The sequence below is a fragment of the Mytilus californianus genome, unplaced genomic scaffold, assembly GCF_021869535.1.
Source record: "Mytilus californianus isolate M0D057914Y unplaced genomic scaffold, xbMytCali1.0.p SCAF_12, whole genome shotgun sequence".
In the NCBI taxonomy this organism is placed as follows: domain Eukaryota; kingdom Metazoa; phylum Mollusca; class Bivalvia; order Mytilida; family Mytilidae; genus Mytilus; species Mytilus californianus.
The window spans coordinates 23937440-23959685 of record NW_026262604.1 but is presented as its reverse complement, the minus strand read 5'-3'; the positions used below and the strand labels follow the sequence as shown (position 1 = coordinate 23959685).

The 22246-nt window shown below is 31.6% G+C and overlaps 1 protein-coding gene across 1 annotated transcript; it reads right to left on the bottom strand.

Moving 5' to 3' along the window:
• Positions 1 to 10755: 10755 nt before the first annotated feature.
• On the bottom strand, positions 10756 to 20079 carry LOC127721584 (interferon-inducible GTPase 1-like). Its single transcript, XM_052228357.1, has 5 exons — positions 19730 to 20079; positions 18004 to 18122; positions 15580 to 15667; positions 14960 to 15034; positions 10756 to 12916 (listed from the first exon to the last, which is right to left on the bottom strand). Exons 1-5 carry the CDS (start codon positions 19758 to 19760, stop codon positions 11775 to 11777), a joined length of 1455 nt encoding a protein of 484 aa, XP_052084317.1. The 5' UTR covers positions 19761 to 20079; the 3' UTR covers positions 10756 to 11774.
• Positions 20080 to 22246: the final 2167 nt, after the last annotated feature.

The window sequence follows — 22246 nt, the reverse complement described above, 5'->3', positions numbered from 1 at the left end:
GAATGGGTCCTCTGCATCACTAAAATTGTGTGGCCTCTTTGATTTATATACTTCATAGTACTTAATTGGATCATATATTTTAGGCGACACTTCTCTAACGTCTGCAACATTTGCCCCTGTTCGAGTTTTTGTCTCCCTTTCATTTAATTCTAGGTATTTTGTGCCATCAGATGCCGTGTTTTAAGTTACATCTCCCCAACTTATCATTTTTCACAATTTGAGAATAATAGTTTATTTATGAACGAGTTACACCAGTGGACTTGGTCAATCGCAGTTAACAATGTCATGATATCAGACAATCCGTTCTTACTTTGCGGTAGATTGCCAATGAGAAAACGATCAACCAGAGACCAAATTATGTGTATGAAAGCCTACTACAATGTATCAAAATCTATAAAAGGCCAAAATGTCATATTTGGACGAGAAAACCAAATGTCTTATTTAAATGAAGACTTTATTTCATGTTTGTTGTGTATTTATTCTTATGCATTATACTCCATTCACCTTAATTAAGTGACTAGTCTCATTTTTGTATTTTTTTTTTTTCAGAGATTCTGATTTGCTAGCTGCAAGAATTTGAACACCATACCATTCACTGACTAAGGAGTAGTTACATGTATACATGTCTGAATTTGATACATATTTGTGAGTGATGAAGTATTGTGCTAGAATTATTTATAGAATTAAAAACTCCAAGCTGTGACAAAAACTTTTTCTACTATGATGCAAAATTTCACTAGCAGTAGTTTATTACAGATGAAAGATGTGTCACAAATATAGAGAATTGTATAAAATGTGACGCTATTAAGTTTATTCTTCAAGTGAATTTATATGCATGTATTATTCAGTGAAACAAAAGTGACAACCAGATGCAGTTTGTACATTAAATATGGACTTCGTAACTGTTCGCCACAAAACATATATAACTATGCGGTCTGAAAGTGGCGTTATACACCATCAATCAATCAACATATAGATGCATTTTATGTACAATGTATGTACATTGTTTATTCACCTGAAGTTAGAAAATTTGATTACCCGTACACTCGAGCAAATGTGCAGTAAAAATGATCCGTGTGGTTTCTAAATATATTATAAAAATAAAATGTGATTTATTCCTGTGATTATTTCAGCTTTTTTTATGCTTGTTTAAAAGAAACGATGTGATGTGATACGATTGCCAATGAAACAACTGTATCGACGAGATCTAGGAGATAATGGTGTGTGATTTATGACGTATGTCATATCGCTTTAATATTGTTCTTTTTTTTGATGTTAGTTTTTTTAAATTCTCTGATATCAATTTTTTATTGCATTTAGCAATACCTGTCTCGGAACTTAAATATTATTTCATATAAAAACATACCGAAGGGAGTAGTGTTCTGAGACGCCTCTTAGTCCAAATTGAACACAATTGTTCAGCCATACTGTGTTGAGGAGGGCTTTTGGAGAATTGTCACCAAGAATATTCTTGTCAAATAGCATGCTGATCTCCTCATCTGTTAATAGCTGAGCCCTTTTAGGTTTGTTGCCCTTGCCTTTTTGTTTTAATAGTTTTTGCTTTGCCTTTAATGTTTCTCTGGTAGGGTGGAAACTCTCATCATTGTCATCTCTCATGATAGAGTGACCATATTTGTGACGCCTGAGTTTTCTCTCGACACTACTTATGAAGCCACGGATAGTCGACGGTTCATACTCTTGGCCATATTTTTTTCGTACAGTAAGAACAAAGTTAGAAAGAAGAGATTCAAGCTCAGCAACTGGTATTGTTTGTATTTCTCTAGTTTCATTTTTCTTTCTAAGAAACCTGGTAACCAATGCTAGGTCATAAAATGTTTTCTTTGCAGTGTTTTTGTTTTGTTGCTTATGAAGAAAGTTTTGTACACCAGTTTCATCAAGATGTAAAACATCTCTTCGTCAAACTATTTATCTTCAAGTTCCATGTTTCATATGTTGTGTTTGGAACAGTTGCAATACATGTATTTGCAGTATCAGTGGTGTGTGTATCACTATCAAGGGAGTATTAAAGACATACTTCAGTACGTCCTTGATCAGCCAGCATATCTATTTGGATGAGGACATTTTCTAGATCTTCATCAATATTTGAAGTTACATCTTGTTCATCTTCTAACATATTTAATGGAGACCACAGGAGATTGAAATTTGCGACTTCGTCCGACATTTTTCTGGAAATTTTAGCAGACGAAGTTTGGGGGGAGGGTTTATGGCATTGGAATATGTTGGCTTTTTAAGAATCAATTGAAAATGTCAAAAATTCTAAAAAGCAAATATATAATTTGTTCAATAAAACAAAACTATCGAATCTATTATTATTTTTATTATTAACACTGACAGTTGATCGACAGTTTAACGATTGTTGACACAATAGCCATGGAAGTGACGTGACATTATTGAAATAAAGTAGTTCCGGTAAGTAGGCGTGGCTAATAGGTCAGTCGAGGTCATTGACGTATAAAGCTTACGTTTATACGTATAGCTTTATCTGTATAGTAAAATAGCTGATTGCAGAATAATATCAACAACAACGTCTGTAAAGCGACACCTAATTATTCGGTGTAGCTTTATAGACATACTAGCTCGTCACTGTTACTTGTGTAAAGCATTGGCGGGTCAAGGATACAAGTAAAGATTGGGCGTAACTGCGAGGCAAACATTTTTATGATGATTTTACAAAATACAACGCATATCTAAGACACAATTACTTTTAACAAACACTTTACCAAATGTATACAAATAATTTGAATAAATCAAAATAACTAATCAAAATTATTTATAAAAGTATTTCGAGTGTTTCTGAATACTTAAACCATTAAATTTTGAAATTAAGAAGCTGTGGTATGATTGCCAACGAGACAACTATCAACCATACACCAATTAAAGACGAGATCGATGTTAACAACTAATGGCAGCTACGCATTCTTTAGCAATGAGCAAAACCTATGCCATGGCAAAAATTGTGAACTTGACAGGTACTGTCCTCAAATTTGTATAAACCAAAAAGCATACAACTCCTATCAGGAACCCATTCTTGCGATAGATAATTTATTAATTGATTTTAAAATATTATATTTATTCAAATATCTTGAGACCAACCCTTTACATAAATCAGCTTTCTTTCAACTATTATGGTAACTTCTTTTAAAAAAGGAATTTATATTTGCTGTTTATGTATGATTTTTAGTAAACCTTTGCCATATTTATATTTATACTTGCTGGCTATGTAGGAAACAGAACAGTGTTTTACATTCTCAGATTTTCTTACAACCTTACCTTTTAGAAAATCACATTCTAAAATGCTTAAAAGGTTTTGACAGTCGGGACGACTTTGCTCCATTTGCAGCATTTACAGGAAAGAAATTTGGATGGTCTGCTTACTTTTAAAGAGCAACTTTCCTGATAACAGGAAAACTATTTTCTGTTACAATCTGTTTCCGTGTAAGACTTATTTTACGTCAGTGTACAATCCCAATTAAAGTACAATGAAGTTATCAGCAAAACACATATATATACAAAATAAAAGATATACAGTTGCATGAATCTGGGTTGAACATTATGGGAAAAGTTGGTTCCAAATATTTGATACTTTCTTTTAATTGTCACTTATTAATAATACAATGTAATGGTTTCCAATTCTAGGAAAAAAACATTAAGCAGTTCCATAATAGCAAATGCAAAATTTGAAATTTTGCGGTGAAATTACAAGAATATGGGTTGAAAACTGTACGTGGATGTAGTAATAACTTCGTTTAAATGAAGATTTTGATAGAAATCAACTTATTTCCTGTCTGGAAAATGGGGAGAGGGAGGAATCCTTGCATAATTCCCAATTCTAAACTAGATGAAGCAGCTACACAACTTCAATATACGTGTTTACTTTCTTTCAAATTTTAGGGATATTGATTAAAAACTGTAGGAAAGAGTTTCACAAAAATGATACAGTCATTTGTAGAATTTGCTAAAAATGATTTAATTTTTTGTCTATTAAATGGGGAAAAACTGTAAACAATTCAATACTACATATATAAGCTGTACAACTTCAATATGTAGGAAGCCTGTGGGAGAGATTTCATAGACGTGGGTTTAACCGATAGAGGAGTTCATTACACAAAATAGGAACCGATATTTCCTCGCCCAACTAACAGAAAGTCGACACGCCCTGTTTGATCATATTATGCCTTTGTTTTTACAACTTATGACTTTCTAATGTAATAAATCTTATATCCAATATCTTATTTGTTATTGTTCCCGTTCAATGCTTTCTTAGTATAAAATCGTGTCGATTTTAATAACATTTAAACCAGTACTTATAATTTTTCTTCTAAACAAGAGGCAGAATACACCAAAGTTACAACAAAAAATACAAGTCATAGATGGACCAATAGACACACAACAGTGTAAAAAAGACACACGTAAAAGATGGACAAATAGAAACACAACAGTGTACAAAACACACACGTCAAAGATGGACAAATAAACACTCAACAGTGTGCAAAACAGACACATTAAAGATGGACAAATAGACAAACAACAGTGTACAAAACACACACGTCAAAGATGGACAAATAGACACAAAACAGTGTATAAAACACACACCAAAGGTTGACTACTAACCACTCAACAGTGTACAAAACACACACATCAAAGATGAACAAATAAACACTCAACAGTGTACAAAACACACACATCAAAGATGGAGAAATAGAAACACAACAGTTTACAAAACACACACGTCACAGATGGACAAATAAACACTCAACAGTGTACAAAACACACACATTAAAGATGGACAAATAGACAAACAACAGTGTACAAAACACACACATCAAAGATGGACAAATAGACACAAAACATTGTATAAAACACACACATCAAAGGTTGACTACTAAACACTCAACAGTGTACAAAACACACACATCAAAGATGGACAAATAAACACTCATCAGTGTACAAAACACACACATCAAAGATGGACAAATAGAAACACAACAGTGTACAAAACATCAACATCAAATATGGACAAATAGACACGCAACAGTGTACAAAACACACACGTAAAAGATAGACAAATAGACACACAACAGTGTACAAAAAACACACATCAAAGATGGACAAATAGACACTCAACAGTATACAAAACACACACATCAAAGATGGACAAATAAACACTCAACACTGTACAAAACACACACGTCAAATATTGAAACACAACAGTGTAAAACAAGACTAAATTCTTTCAACTGGAAATGTGGTATGCATGAAACATCTTAAACTAAGTATTTCCTTAGTAATATTTAAGCTGGTTAAAGTCACACCCACAAAACTTAAGTGGTATGCATAGAACCCCTTATGTTAAGATAACGCCTCAGATTGTCCTTAAATATAAGAAACCTAAGCAGGTACCTTTAGTTATAAAAAGAAATGAATAAGAATAAAAATAGTAGTATGCATTTCATGCGTTTATTTATCTTTTGGTTCATGTGTACGTGTATGCTTAAAAAAAATAGTTAGAACGTTGTATTGTTTAAATGCATCATGTTTTACATAGCCTGTGTGGAGGAGTCTATGACAATCTAAATGCACAAACAATCTTTATCTTTTTGATGGAGGAGGGTGAGGCATGGGGTTTTGAATTAAATAGTTTCTACAGAAATATATAATGTTGTATCTAAAATGCAATTTATGTAATTACTGTCAACAGAATTTTGTTAAGGGTTAAGAAGCTAATTTTTTCCAAGACCTATTTGAATTTAGTCATTCTAAGCATTTATGACTAGGTAAAATCTTCGGAAATACGGGAAGAAATGATCTTTAATCCTTTTGAACTGTTTAAAAAGGGAAGTGATAAGACAGTTTTTTTTTTCCTAATGGAAATTATTGAAAAAAATTTATTAATCCTGTATGGTTAGAGATGAAAAATATGTTGCTTATGTAATTGTTAATAAATTGATTTAACAGGACTATGGTTAAAGTATTTTGTACTTAATTTTGTAGTTTTCCTTAGGAAATAAATGAAGTGCATGTTATATTTAGATTTGTACTTTCAAGCCAAAATGAAGATGAAAAAAGAAAATATATAAAATAAATTGCAAGGATTGTTTAAAAACCTTAATAAATGATATTTGAATTTGTAAGCTTCAAAGGGCAATTAATTCTGAAATATGTTTTTTTCAACTGCAATGGATGTTTAAAAATGACTATGAGTAGGTAGATATTTGGTGATGTCTTTAAATAACAAAATATCTTCCCACTAATACTCATTACATTACAAATAATATAAATAAAAGTCGTTTTAACTTCAACAATATATATATATATATATATATAACAAGTCTGAAAGGGTACAACATCACCAAGAAATAATATAATCATGAACAAATGTTAGATATTTCGGATAACTAATATCCTTCTTCAGTAAGATGTTAAAATAGAACACGACAAATTTATACTATCATGTTTGTGTTATATGAGTATGTCCTGCTGAGTACTTGATCGACACACGGAATTAGAGTTTTAACGCACAAGCTCAAAAACAATCAGGAATACATATAGCACTGCAAAGGTACATTTTCTGATTCTGAGACAATCCGAGTTTGTTCTCTCTGCTAAATGCAACGAACGTGTCGGTTAAGGAACAAAGACGCAACTTTGGTTTGACCAAGATTTGGATCAAACTCATGACCTTCTGCACTCGAGGCGATCACAGCAAATCATTACTACTAAATTGATATATCTGTCCGATTCAATTTCAATAGAGACGCCCTTATAGTTAAACACGTGTACTATACACCCCCAGATACATTTTAAAGATTAAACAGCACAATTCGATCACATTTAATGGTTGCAATCACAGAAACCCGCTGACCATACTGTTAAACAAATTGAAAGACTTTCTATTTGAAGACTGATATGTCCAAATATATCAATTCGTTATGATAGTTGAAGGTATTATACCACCGTTTTCCACATATTAGTCTTTGTTAAATTGGCCTTTTAAAGAAATATTGTTTAATGAACTTTGTTTAATGTTTAATAAGAACAAGATTGTACTAAACTTAGCTATGAAGATAAATATTTCTAAAGAGTGAACAAAAATTTTGATTTGAAAAACGTGCATATAGCTTGCTGTTCGGTGTGAACCAATGCTCCGTGCTGAAGATCGTACCTTGACCTATAATGGTTTACTTTTATAGATTGTAACTTGGGTGGAGAGTTGTCTCAATGGCACTCATACCACATCTTCCTATATCTATATAATTTGTCTATTAACTCAACAAAAAGCTTAAAACTTTATTGGTTCCAGTATAGAATAATACACAGAATCTAAGGCACAATTATTTTTTTATCTAAATTTAAGATAAAGCAAAGTGATCAAAGAGAGGCGAAAGATACCAAAGGAGTTTAGAAACTCATTAGTCGAATTAAGCCTCTTCACTTTGGCATCTGCTGGTACCAGTCGCTTTCATAACAAGATTTCTACACATAATAGAAGTGTGCATGTGCACATGATTTGAATGTTTTACCTAATCTCAAGATACCAGGACTTTGGATCAAGTCCTTTATTTTTTTACTCAGAATAAAAATAAAAGATAGATCATCATACATAGTGTTAAATTTATAATTCCTTTTGGTGTCTTACAGACAGCGCCACATTTTCAATTTGTACTTCAAGATCACTGTATGTCAAATTTAAAGTATGTGGAACTATACTTAGGCATATGACAGAACAGAGGGGACATCATCCTTAACTAGTTCGTATTATTGTTTTTTGTTCTTGTTGTTGCATATAGCCACATGTATGACTAAATTATCTGTATGAATTTTACAATAGAAAACCATCCTTGTCAAGTGTGTTAAATGTTGTATTTGAAAAAAAAAAATGAGTTGTGTTGTGACCAATTCACTGTTGCCAAAAAACTATTTGTTTTACTATTTGGCTTTTTTTCCGTTATTCAATTATTTATTATTAGGTCTTTCCACTTTTCCGTGGAAAGACCTATTGCTTTTGTTCTGATTATTATCATTAGGTCTTTCAACTTTTCCGTGAAAAGACCTATTGGTTTTGTTCTGATTATTATTTTGTTTTTCTTCCGCCTATTTTTTTTCTTTTGCTGTTTTGTTGTTTCGCAAGATGTCGCTAAGATATTTGGATTATGATATCGAACAGTTTATACGCTTTCAAAACTGACACTGCTTAATCGAATACTTTTCCATGTAAGAGTTATCTTACTTCGCAACCGTATAAGAAACCGACAAATCTGTTTTTCCAAATTGCTCGTTATATCCTCAGGATGTTTTGTTTAATTTTAACCGAATCTGTATAGAGATTCCATATGAAAGTTATTTCCCTTTCTGTATTTGATATAAGTGAAATGTATTTGTTACTGGAAAACCATAGATGATAGAGGCCTAGGGTCATTTGATTTTCTAATTTTCAGAAATCTTATAAGATATCGACAAAATATTTCTACACAATTGTTAGTTGCGATATGTCGATCATATATATCAAAGACCAAGGATCGTTTGATTTGTGATTCATGGTTAATGACCTTGAAATTGAGGTCAAGGTCATAGTTAGATTTGATGTTCTAGATTTTGACCTTTACTTTAACTTCATATTTATACATGCTATAGCCATTGGACTTTTTGCATTTGGTTGCAAGCCATATAACTTTGAAAATTCTAACCGGAAATGACCTTGTGTGAACCGGAAGTAGCTATTTTTTGTGCTTATTTAATGTAAAAGTACATAGAACTATATATTTTTGGTATCAGTTTCAAGTAAACTATCAATTACTACCGGAAGTGACATTTTTCACACCGGAAGTAACAAATTATACTCCTTATTTCAAACGAAAGTGTATAGAAACCATATGTTTTTTAAATCAGCATACAATAAGCTATCATTTGACACTGGAAATGACATTTTAAACTTGATTTTAATATTTTTGTATCAAAAGATCTCCTTTCGGGTGGAAAGACCTTCCATTTGAACAATTGGTTTTTAATTATTTTTTTTTCTTTCTAACACGGGACCTAGGCTATCAATTCCTTTTTCGTGTGTTCCTAGAGGCAAGGTCCCACGTGTTTAAACACGGGAACTAGGCTATCAATTCCCTTTTCGCGTGTTCCTAGAGGCTAGGTCCAAAGTGTTTAAACACGGGAACTAGGCTATCAATTTCCTTTTCGCGTGTGTTTAAACACGGAAACTAGGCTGTCAATTCCTTTTTTGCGTGTTCCTAGTATGCGTTTAACCAACCAACCAACCAACCAATTAACCAATTAACCAATCAATCATTGCATGCATGTTTCGGTTCCATGTGTTTAATACAGGGTCCAAGATCTCATTTGTTTCTTGTTTCAAGAGACCCTATCCCACGCGTTTAACTAGTCAATCAATCATGTTTGATTTATATTTTTCTCTTTTTTTTCTGCATTCTCTAAAATAAGGTCTGTCTTTATTGATCAAAACTACGAAAATATGGGATTCAAAATAGAATAGTAATTCATATTTTCGAAATTTAAATGACTTACAAGTACTAACTAGTTCTATTAAATATATACTTCTAATGTTAAGCAAGACCAGGATGAGGTATCGGTACTTTATATATCCAACGAACAAATGTGAAAATTTTCAAAACGGTATGAAGCAATAAAAAAAAGAATGTATATTTGTTTAAAATTAAGACATACCTGGCATGAATTAAGTTTCATCTGGTCTAATACTTTTGTAAAATTTCGATCAATATTTTGTTGCTTATGACAAAATAACTTGCACTGGAAGTAAAGATTTTTAATTGCAAATGAAATGCAAATTAGCCTAACGAGATTGTCCTGATACTGTGCCCTGTTATGAGCAAATGTGTCCTAATTCTGTGCACCTATATTCTGGTTCTGTGATCACAATTTGTTTCGTAAAAGTTTTAAATATTCGAGAACAATGATGCAGAAAATGTATGTTCATGTGATCGATAGACAAAACTCCTAGCATATATATTTGGAGGAGAAAATTGTCCACATGAGTGATTTGAAATGTACAACAAAAGACAAATGTGATCGATAGACAAAACTCCTAGCATATATATTTGGAGGAGAAAATGGTCCACATGAGTGATTTGAAATGTACAACAAAAGACAAAAGTATTACATATGACAGACAACAACCTACGACAATATACGAAAAACTCAGACTCATGTCACGAACAAGGATATTCAATTTGCTTTCCATCGTAGCTTACTTTTTCTCATGGAATAGCTTTAAAATTCGACTTATCCGTCACTTCTACTTTTTTATTTGGGTTTCAAATAGAAATTACGTCAGCATTACACTTAACAATATGGCATACAGTTTAACATAAAAGACACATTTGTCCACTAAAACCTAATGCATTCGAAAAGAACAAGTGATATAATATGTTGAAAATCAAAATTAAGAGCAAACAAAAAGCCATTGTTTTGGTTCCGAATGGTTAGAATATAACGCTGTATTTTCTGTACTCATTGTTCTTTATTTCGTGACCAACTCAAACAGAGCAGCTTTGGTCATACTCTGTAACTTTTACATATTCATCAGCACAATTCTTCGTTTTCAAATCAATTATTAGTACTCATTATCAATTGCCCTAATCTTAGTAAACGCAATGTTATCAGATTAGAATTAGTCTCCAACGAACATCAGAATCAATATAAATTAAATAAAGTAAGTAAGGCAGCTTTATTGCGCTTGTTTTTAATTGGCCAATGCCTTTTTCGTGTTATTATAGATATGAACAGCATAGATACAATCAGTTCCGACCATTTTAGATTAAATAGACAATCAATGAAAATATCTTTAAAGGGGCACTAGTTGTAGAATTCATGTTCACTGACTTTATTCAAATTCTCGTATTTGATTAATAACCATGTAAAACATTTATTCAAATAATAAAAAGTCTACTATAAACAATTTACAGGGCATGGGCTCGATAATATGTAGCTTCGTTTCGTGTGTATTTTAGTCTTGACGCCATCTAATTAACTATCGAGTTGACCTGCAAACACCTCCGATGGTCATGTACGTGATATAAACATACACATAGATATAAATAGAAATCGAACTCGTGCAATTGGATTTTTCTATGTCTGTTTTATTTCATATTATAGATTAAAAATGTATGTTAATAATTGTTTTTACATGTACCTGTTTAAGAATGAGTTTTTGTGGATCGAATCAGTCAATCAAATGATTTCTCTTTGTTTCACTTTCAATGTTAACATTCTTTTCTTTTAAATATCCGAACACGAACATTTCATGCATTATCAATATCTGGCTATGGGGTTAAATTTCAGTTCACATGAAAACGGATTCAACGAGGTCGAATTATTTACTTGCAAGTGAATAATTTATCATCAATGTCTCATAGCTTAATTTGACACAATTAAAGCATACTGGCTGCTAAAAGCGAATTATTATTTCACTATTTCACTTTCTTTTACAATTGAACAAAAAAAGTTTTATATATCTCGTATCTAGTGTCCCTCACTTGATTTTTGATTTATGATTTAAAATAGATAATGATTTCACTCACGATGTGATTGCAAAATGAATTATAGTAGTAGTCGATTTACAATTGAAAACGATATTCTACTTATGACTAATATTGTTCGTTTCCTATTATTTCCAAATTCGTTTCTTTCTATATGTTGTCTGCTTAAAGATTTAAAGTAATGAAACTCGTTGAACTTAACAGGATTTTCAGAAAACCCGAATATAGTTCTTATAATTGTTTTGTAATGTACATATACATTGTGTAAGAATCCATTTTGAGTTCGTCCAACAGGCTTGTCAGGTACTTCTTGCAAACTCTGTACTTCTTAATCACAGAATAAATCGGCACTAACTGTACACCAAGTCCTGGCATTACTTCCTGAAAATCCTTTAAAAGTTTTATAATATGTTCGTCAGAGAAGTTGTGTTTTAAACCTGGGACATCTTTTGAGCATATGCTGTCTAGTTCAAATACTCTAAAATACATTGTAATTTCATTTCGTATATTACAGTCATAGTTGAACTCGTTGTACTGGTCTTGCCATAATGATGAATGAATATAGTTGAAATACATTGCATGTAAAAATGCCACACGGGGAAGTCTGTCTATTAAATCCTGGTATTTTTTCTGAATAATTTCCTCCGTAAAAGCAGGAATCGAAAACAGAATTGCTTCAAACTTTACCGTTGTTACTTTTTGTTGCATGAATTTAATTAATTTGCACATGTCGCCTACAGATTGTTTTGAATTTGAAATGATAAATACTTGCTCATCATTTAAAACTGGCATGCTTTCTGTTGCTCTGGTAATGGTATCCATGATATCTTTAAGAACTGTCTCTTCATTTTTACCCATTCGTTTACCATTTTCTATGTCTATATCAAGTTTTGTTCTCACAAAGCAGAACGGTATTTTTGCTTTTTGTAGCTGTCCAACCAACCATTCATCTTCGGGTGTTGGAACACTTACAAAAAAAATTATAAACATATCGTACTCTAATATTTTGACTTTTTCAAGAAATTTCTTTCTTGTTATGGTTGTAGTGCCATATCCTGGTACGTCGAAGTATACTATTTGCTTAAAAGTAGGATGTACATATGCTTTAACCTCCAGTGTTGTGTCTCCAAAACCTTCCTTCGCATACCCTTTGTCTCTATAATCAACACCTCTGATCGCATTTATAAATGAAGATTTTCCTGCAGAACTTTGGCCAGCAACTGCAAACTTTACTCTCGCTCTTTTCCATTTCGTTGCTTCCACCATCAGAAATTTTGCAGTGGCAATCACACCATCATTTTTTAGTCGGTTTATTATGTCATTTTCGATATTTCCCCTACTTTCAGTATCGATGATAGTTTCATCTGTGCTTCCTAATAAAAAAAAAATATATAGTATAATATCACAATTACTTCCTCGGTACCAATTGTCGTGGAATGGGGAAGAAATGAAAAAAATACTATATTAATGTTATGCTCCCAAAATGTTTTTTTTCTGGGTTTATCTGTATAAATAAAGCTCAACGCCGAATATATGAAAACCAGTAAGCTGTGAAAACCGAAATAGCTGAAGAGCTAGAAGACCAAAAAATTTACCTCAAATTGTCAAATCCGTTACGGTAAATTTTGCCTTTAGAAGTAAAAACCTTAGATCCATTGTAATTTATAAACCGGCAATTTCAAAAAGGTTTACTATAAATAATGGCAGTACCGATGTTCTGAATACCGAGCTGGTAATACCCTCGGGGAACTTGTATTTTCGTGGGTATTTATTTTCGTTGATTTTCAAAAGACGAATACAAGCCCATAGAAAACGTGCATTTAAAGGAACATCTAACTTCGTGGTTTAACTTTACCAACGAAATCCACGAAGTTGGTATCCAACGTACAAAAGTAGTTTGAACTGAATGAATATGTTGACTCGGTAAATAGGCAGATATCTTAGAAACTATGTACACGTGTACATTTTGTAATTTTTTTTCTTCTCTAAAACTGGACGTTTTTGTATTTTATATATAAGGCTAAACTTGTTTGATGTGGGTGTTAATGGAAAGTCTTTTGTAGAAATTATTAAGTACACGGAGAACAAACTTTTAAAGACTGATATCTATGATAATCTACTTTGGTTATATTGGGAACAGTGTTTTCTTAAACTTAAGGTTTTAACCAGAAACACGTTACATGGAATCATTTTATTAATCCATTTAATGGAAAAGCGTACAATCGAAATTCTAGTCAGTGCATTACAAAATAGTTTATTAAAAGGATCAAATATCTACTGATCGTATTCTTATTGCATGTGTTAATGAACAGGCTCTACAAACAGTATGGGTAATAAATATTATGAAATCCCGTTGGTTATAAGATATGTCCAACTTGCAATGTGCCACATTTAGAGCAGGATCTTAGTACCCTTCCTGAGCACATACGATCGCTCCGATGTTTTGTTTAGTATACTCTTATTTGTCTTTTGTTTGTTTTTCTTTTTTGACTTGGCATTGTCAGTTTGTTTTCGATTAAAGAGTTTGAATTCCCCTTTGGTATCTTTCGCCTCTCTTGACTTCATAAACATGTGAATACCTACCCTTATTTCAGAAATGCCAAAATATATGTTTTCAAAGTGAAAATAATATGTCCTACCATATCAACAATGTACAGTCATATGATTTATATATTTATGTGTTCATTACCGAAGAAAGATTTATATTGGTTGGATAAAATGTGTCTGTAACCAAGTAAAATATGTTTTTACTCGTATATACTTGACAACTTCAGACGGAGGAATAATAGACGGACGAAAAAAGATAATTCCTGTTTGATGCGATTATGTAAAAGTTTAGTGTAGTCAGCCAACATGTCATAACTCATTGGAATTAAAAAGACCATTCAAAACAGTTAATTTTTGAAAACAACCAAAAGGCTTTTTATACTCCAAAAATAATCTTTTCTTTTGCATGATTACGACATTTGGTAATAGTATTTCTAAAAGTTGTCAGTAAATTTGACATATGACATATAATGTAAAGGTCAAAACGCTTCCAGGAAAATAAGACGAGAAGAAAATTAATTAGTGTGTCCTTGAATCAAGTTCATAAAAGAAAGGGACCTTAACATTTAAGAAGAGGCTTGTAACTGGTGTGGATAGAGAATAATTATTTGCTATTTGATTAACAGGGGGGTGCATGGCAGTTATTGCAAACGAATTTATAATTTCATTCTTATGAGCCTTGCAGGATTCAGATCGCACCACACCAAGTTAACGACCGGTGTTCCTGTTGGAAAGAGAAAAAATACTTTCCAAGCACTTGAAGTTTATATGTATCCCTTAAATCAATATGTTTTAACTGTCTATATTCGTGAGGTTGTCAAGTTTTTTTTTTACCATAATTATAATTTAATAGTATTTTACTTAATTACCTGACGGGAAGTTTGTAGTTGACGCTGAAAATTCATGACCTCTTTCTTCATCTGAATCTTTTATTTCTTCTTCAACTGAAATCAAAGATATAAAATACCACAAAATGTATACGATGCACTTTCTATATAAAATTGCATGTTATTGGTTTGAAATGAATAAACAGAAAAATAACATGAAATTTATATATCGTAGTCAGTAGTTAAGTAAAATTATTTATTTTGATGATTTCATGTTGATGTCATATAACTGGTAGAATCTGATAAATGTATTTAAGATCTAGAAAAAAGTAAAATAACAAAAATACCGAACTCCAAGGGAAACTCAAAACGGAAAGTCCGTAGTCAAATGGCAAAATTAAAAGGTCAAACACATTAAACGAATGGATAACAAATGTCATATTCCTGACTAGGAACAGGCATTTACTTGTGTAACAACAAATGATGGATTAAACCTGGTTAAATAGCTAGCTTAATCTCTCACTCGTATGACAGTCGCATAAAATTTCAATATTTTGACAACGATGTATTCAAAGATCTGTAAACAAATTTTCACATAACCTGTTTAAAATATAATAAAATTTCAATTCGTATCAAGGTTTTTGCCAATACTTAATATTCACCTTCGGTCATTGCCGCTTTCATTTGTTCCATGTCATAATCCTTGACAGAACTAAGAAGTAAATTTACAGCTTCCTCTTCATTTCCGTTCTGATTATTGATTCAAATAAAAATAAATTAAAATTACTAATGAGTTAAATAATTGCAATTATTATTACTGTTGTCTGTCGAGTAGTGGACAGAATTGGAGACTATCTAAAACGATATTACAAAATTCGGTACACATATAATAAAATTTTCAATGTCTATTCAACTTAGAAATTGAGAGTTTCATTGATAAGGATATATGCTGGACGCGAATTCCCATAATTTTAGTCCAAGATATCTAGTGATTTTTCTTCTTTTTTTAAGACATCGAACAATCAACTTTATAAAGTTTGACCTATTTTACCGAAAGGACAAAAAAGATATGAAATGATTTGTAACTGTAATACTGCTGTTGTCTGCAAATAAAGGGAATAGTAGTTTACTGTTCGACAATGCAAAAACACTAATATTTAATCATAATATTTATGACTTTTTTTCTTATATTTGATGTATATGCATTTCAAGGTCAAATTGCATACGGATTATATTTTAAAAATATTCGAAGGTTTTTATTCTATATGGTGACTTCTTATATACAAAGTTGTGGCCTCATGTAGGACTCTTATAATCTTATCTGAGTTGATTGTGGTTGTTTTTTCTTTTGCTTGGCAAATCATAGAACATGACATGTAACCAGATTTAAGAAACGACCATTTGATATTCCCGGGGGGGGGGGGGGGGGGGGGGGGGGGGCAGGATGATTTGTTTTGGATCGGTTATTTATTTTTGTAAACTAAGAGGACAGATTATCTATTTTCTGCACTATTGAAGCAAGATTTTTCATTTTCATTAAAGCAAGGGACTGATTATTTATTTTCACAACTATATTTATATATTCGAAAACATACAATTTTAAAATTATTTGTTTATTATAAATGATTCATGTATAGTCAAGTCATTATGTACCATTTAATCAGAATTAATTATTATCCTCTGCAGAAATGAATCTCCTATATTCCCCAATGCATATACATGTATTGCATACATACACAGTATTAAAGTTTGTTTGTAACTAAGGCTCTTTTAAAAGTATTGGCAAACATGTTTTGCCGAGCGGAGCGATGCAAAATTTTTTTTGAAGGGTTTTTGAACCGCTGAAGGCCCAAGAAGCTATAGAACAAATGATGCAAAATCGTGCCTTCTGGATGTTCCCCAGACCCTTTCTTAAACTGAAAATGCAAGTTCTGTTTTAATAATTTTATGACAATATTTTGGTCTCAAAGCAAAATCACGTTATAGATTCAGTGTGAGACTTAAGTTTCTAGGAACAACATCAAAAGACAAATGTGCATGATAAAGCAAAAATGTAATTCACATAGTTAAGTCTGTGGCTGCTGTGTTTTTTTAAACTCATGATCAAGTTAATAATAAAATTACTAAATTACAAAATGAATGCAACACTAACAGAATACAGAAGGGCAATCAATGAACAAAAGACAAATAAATAAGAAACATTGATCCCGAAAAGTCAGGGGCTACGTCTGAGGGAGAACAGAACTTGCTTCTTGCAAGGCACTCACGGTGAACACAATTTGATATGGAGACAAGCGTTTGGTTTTGAAATTTCCTACATGAGGCATTTGTCTCAATGTAGTTACGGCCCTGATTTAATAAAAGTGAGGTAAGTGTTCCTGAGACAATTAACCTCAAGTTAAATGAAACCAATTTTCTGACATTTTAATAGATATAAGAAGATGTGGTATGAATGCCAATGAGACAACTCTCCATCCAAGTCAAAATTTATAAAAGTAAACCATTATAGGTCACAGCAAGTATATTTAAATAAAATTTATACTTTTATTATTAATTTAAAAGATATGGGAAGTGTTTCTCGATTTTTTTTTGGAAAAAAGATGAATTTATGAAGAATCTGGTGCCATCTCATACTTTCGATTAGACCTGCTGAGTTATTTATGTTCAATACATTGCAAGTCAGGTAATTTATTTTCAAACTACAACAGAACAAACCATTTATTTATGTGATTATCAAGGCTGAGTTATTTATTTTCAAAATCCTCCTCCCCCCCCCCCCCCCCCCCCAGAATATCAAATGGTCGTCCCCTTAGTAATCAATAAGCAAGATGAAGAGAAGTACATCGGCACCATTGTCGTTAATCATCGTATTTTTCCTTTTTTGGGGGGTTGCACATTTTTTTTAATTTGTAAACGACTGATTTACGTTTGGCTAAATTATATGTCACTGAAAATACATAGGACATTGGGTAGCAATCATGACACAAATCAGTAACATCACAAATAAAGCAAAGCCATGCGTGTCAAAAAACAATATTTTAAGAAATATTGGGATCACGGGGGTAGTGCAGATCATATAAACTTACGGTGTATTTCAAAGCGCCTATTGCTTGTTCTTTGGTAAATCCAACTGACGTTAATTTCCTTTCTGACTCATGACTTGGTATCACAGATGTTTGTTCTTCACATTGTGGATTCACTTGTGCTTAATTATGAAACAAAGTAAAAGAAATTGTAAAGTATATGTCAATAAGACAGCAACCCAAATACGCACATACACACAGACATGCTAAGGGGTCGTATTGTCGTCAATAATAGACACGTGAATAGACACTAGCTCAACTTCTAAATCGACTCAAAGATATGGTTCCAGATATTAAATATGAACAGGAAGATTAGAATAATGTTTTGAAACTCACGGGTTCAACTTTGTTATTCCAACCAGAAAAACAAAAACGTGTAATAAAAAACCCACCAAAAAGTGGATAGCAAACAAAAAACTAAATGTTAAATAATAGAGTATCCGTAAGATGTTTTATAAAGGAATAATAACTTTTATAAGTGAGGAAGAATGTATGTGGGGATTAGTAAAAATCGTTCATACCAATATTTTGAAGATGTTATAAACAATACACCTTCAGTTAACGTATTTCGTGTACTTTTATGTTGTAAAAATGTATTTTGTAAAATATATAATACTGGTTAGACTATAAGCATGGATATAACTACATTGTACTTTAAACATACATGTCATAGATGGCAATATATATTTTTTTTAATTCATGACAATGTTCTTATTTCACATCATCTTTTTAATGTGTATGTAAAGTAACACTAAAATTTTATAGATTTTAACAGCAAATATAAATAGGGTCTCATGACCAGAGACTAGCAGGTAAAGCTTTTTCTCAATTTTGTTCGCTTAACCACATTTCCCAACCGATTGTGAGAATATTTGTACTCACTAGTGAAATATCTGCTCTCGGGAAATAATAATTCGACATTTAATTATGACGTCAAATTTTCTTGTTTTTTGGAATTTGCTATTGTATCGTCATGCAAAAAGGCGATCATGTATGATGACGACACATGTAAAGAACACAACTTTCTGCAAATCTTTGTAAAAGGATAAAAATAATTAGGGAAACAGATTCAACAACTATAACTTGTGTATTACGATATTTTTACACTCCCAACAGTTAAATTTAAATTATTTGAAAAGCTCGGCAAGCCTTCCGGTTGAAATATTAAAAATGTAACTGACTTGGATGGAGAAATATCGTCACAAACTTCCTGCAGAAGTTGAATCTATATGTGTTTTTTGTTTTTCATTTCCCAAGTATGACTGTAAAACAAAGATTTATTTTGTTCGTAAAAACAAATAAAAATTGAAAAAACTCTTGGAAATTGTAAATTGTTTTAATTTCATGGTTTTTGTTAAGTTCAATTCTAAAATGACTTTGTCTAGATAGAGATAGCAAATCGTCTCAGATTTTGTTACGTAGTTTTGTGTCTCATTTAGAAAATGGGAGTTGATTTCAAGTATCTTTATATTGTTTTTATCTGTCATTCAGATGAGATCTGGACTTGAGGAGATTATTAGCTTTCCTTGATTTGAATACCTGTGCACAATATTGAATTAACGATAATAAAAAAAAACAATCCTTACAGTTTAGTATGGTCATTGCAAAATTACGTTTCAGTGTCAGTTAATAAATTCAAATATCGAACATATTCTAAACCATTAACATTACTTTCTTTTCATTTATCTGTCGCTGTATTGCTAGATATGTCTCCCTGTATTCAATTTACCTTCGGATAATGCTGGTTCTGTTCTTGTCATTGTATCATCATCAGTCGGAAGCCTTAGAAGCCAGTCTACAGCTTTCTCAATATGTCCTCCCTAAATATTGAATGAATGGAAAGTATAAGACTAGGAATACAACCGGAAAGATAAACTTTACTTAGTTTGAAATTTAAAAAAAAATATACATTAATGTATAATTAAATAAAATGTTTCAAGCTGTATTCTCCAATCCATTGACTTCCTCCAGATAATCACGACAAATTATCTTATGTAAGAAAAGTAGTAATAATTACATATATTTTTTTATCCTTATTATTGAAAATAAAAGAAATCAATTCTAAATTTGTATTTATTCAATATTATAAGTTCCTGCAATTATTTGAAGAAAATATGAAAGAGACTAAATTGTGTATAGGAGCTCAATTGCAATAGCATTTCTTGACAGTTAGTTTTTACACAGCATTTCAAAGCGGTCATTGCTTGTTCCCTAGTATATCCCATCGACGTCAATTGGATTATTGATTCATCACTTGGTATATATGAATGTTGGTCTTCGTTTTGTGACATGAGTTGTGCTAAAAAATAAATAATCAGACTTCAAACTGCTACAAAATGTAATATTTATATTTCTATATTCATATACACTGTCTGGCCCAAAATCTGTTTTTATAATATTTAACAATGTTGATTTGTGTTCACTCTAAAAATCGTCATATTTTATCTATCTTCTATGCATAACGATTACATTATAATTGATACGTTATATCAGAACAACATATCAACAAACTATTTGTATATATTATCTCATTGATATCAATCCAATAGAACGTTTCTATCACAAAAATTAAACATACATCGTTCAAAAATATTAAGGTTTCCACAAATATTAAAAAAACCCAAATTTAGATTTGCTGAGTGAGATAAATTATTGAAAGTGACAAAAATGCTACTTTCTTAGAGGTTGAAATGCAAATAGAAATTTTTCGCACTATTTTCTGTATTTAGTGTACAATAATTACACAGATTGCCTTTGAAGCAAACATACGTGTACAAAGACCATTCTGCGTACATGAGATTTTATCATTATGCATTTAGAATGTATTAATTAATATTCTAATTGTTTTTTTTATTATTTGAGAAAATCATATCTACAATGTAATCGTTCCAAGCTCATTTACATTGAAAGACAAATTTTAAAGATAAATGGAATACATTGAATTTTTGAAAGTTATTCTATTATGATTTTCCAATGAATATGGTGTATGTTATTGCAAAAGTGGTTACATTAGATCTTTTTTTATTTATAGAGCTGCATTCTGGCCTATGTTATCATGATGATAATATTGTTTCATTTAAGTGAAGGAATGTTTGTAGACACTGTTTGAACGGGCTTATATTATCCTTATTGTAAATAAATTCTCTAATAAAATTGAGAATGGAAATGGGGAATGTGTCAAAGAGACAATAACCCGACCAAAGAGCAGAAAACAGCCGAAGGCCACCAATGGTCTTCCATGCAGTGAGAAAATCCCGCACCCGGAGGCTTCTAAACAAAAATGTATACAAGTGATAATGGGCGTTATACTAAACTCTGAAATATATAAAAGAAACTAAAATTAAAAATCATACAAGACTAACAAAGGCCAGAGGCTCCTGACTTGGGACAGGCGCAAAAGTGCAGCGGGGTTAAACATGTTTTTTTTTAATCTCAACCCTCCCCTATACCTGTAGCCAATGTAGAAAAACAAACACACAACAATACGCACAGTAAAACTCAGTTTTGAAGAAGTCCGAGTCTGATGTCAGAATAGGTAACAAAAGAAACTAAACAAAATGACAATGATACATAAATAAACAAAGGACTACTAGCAGTTACTAACATGCCAGCTCTAGACCTCAAATAAACTGATTGAAAGATTGTGTCTTCATCATATGCATATCAAGATCCAAACCTCCCGTTATCGGTTAAGTATTATACCATCATAAAATATATGAGAAGAACATTACCCGTTTTATGCCAACAACTGGTCTTAGAATAAATGTGTTTATTTCCAATGCAAAGACCCTATAAGTGAATCAATATTAAAGCCAAAATATGCAATCTTTAATGACCTGACAACAGTATCGTAACTATATCCCTTCTTAATAAGTCTGTTTCAAGGTTTTGTTAGCTTTTGAGGTGAATGCCGACATTTTTGTACTTTATAAAGAATATTACCATAAAAAACTGTTTCATGTTTCAATCTTTATTAAATCATAACTTTCATTATTATCTTGGACCAAAATAAGGCATATTGTTTTATACACTAAATATAGTTTAGCTTCACGTTATTGTTTATACATCAAACCTTCTTACCATTGATAAAATATTTTGATAAAGTTTTAGTTAAGAGGTATTACAAAAAGTTAAGACAAAGGTATGTATTTTAATAGATACTGAAGAGAATTTTTTGTAGGATCCATTTTTGATATTAATAGGATAAAAGTTCTCAATTGTTTTGTAGGGACTGGAACTATGTGAA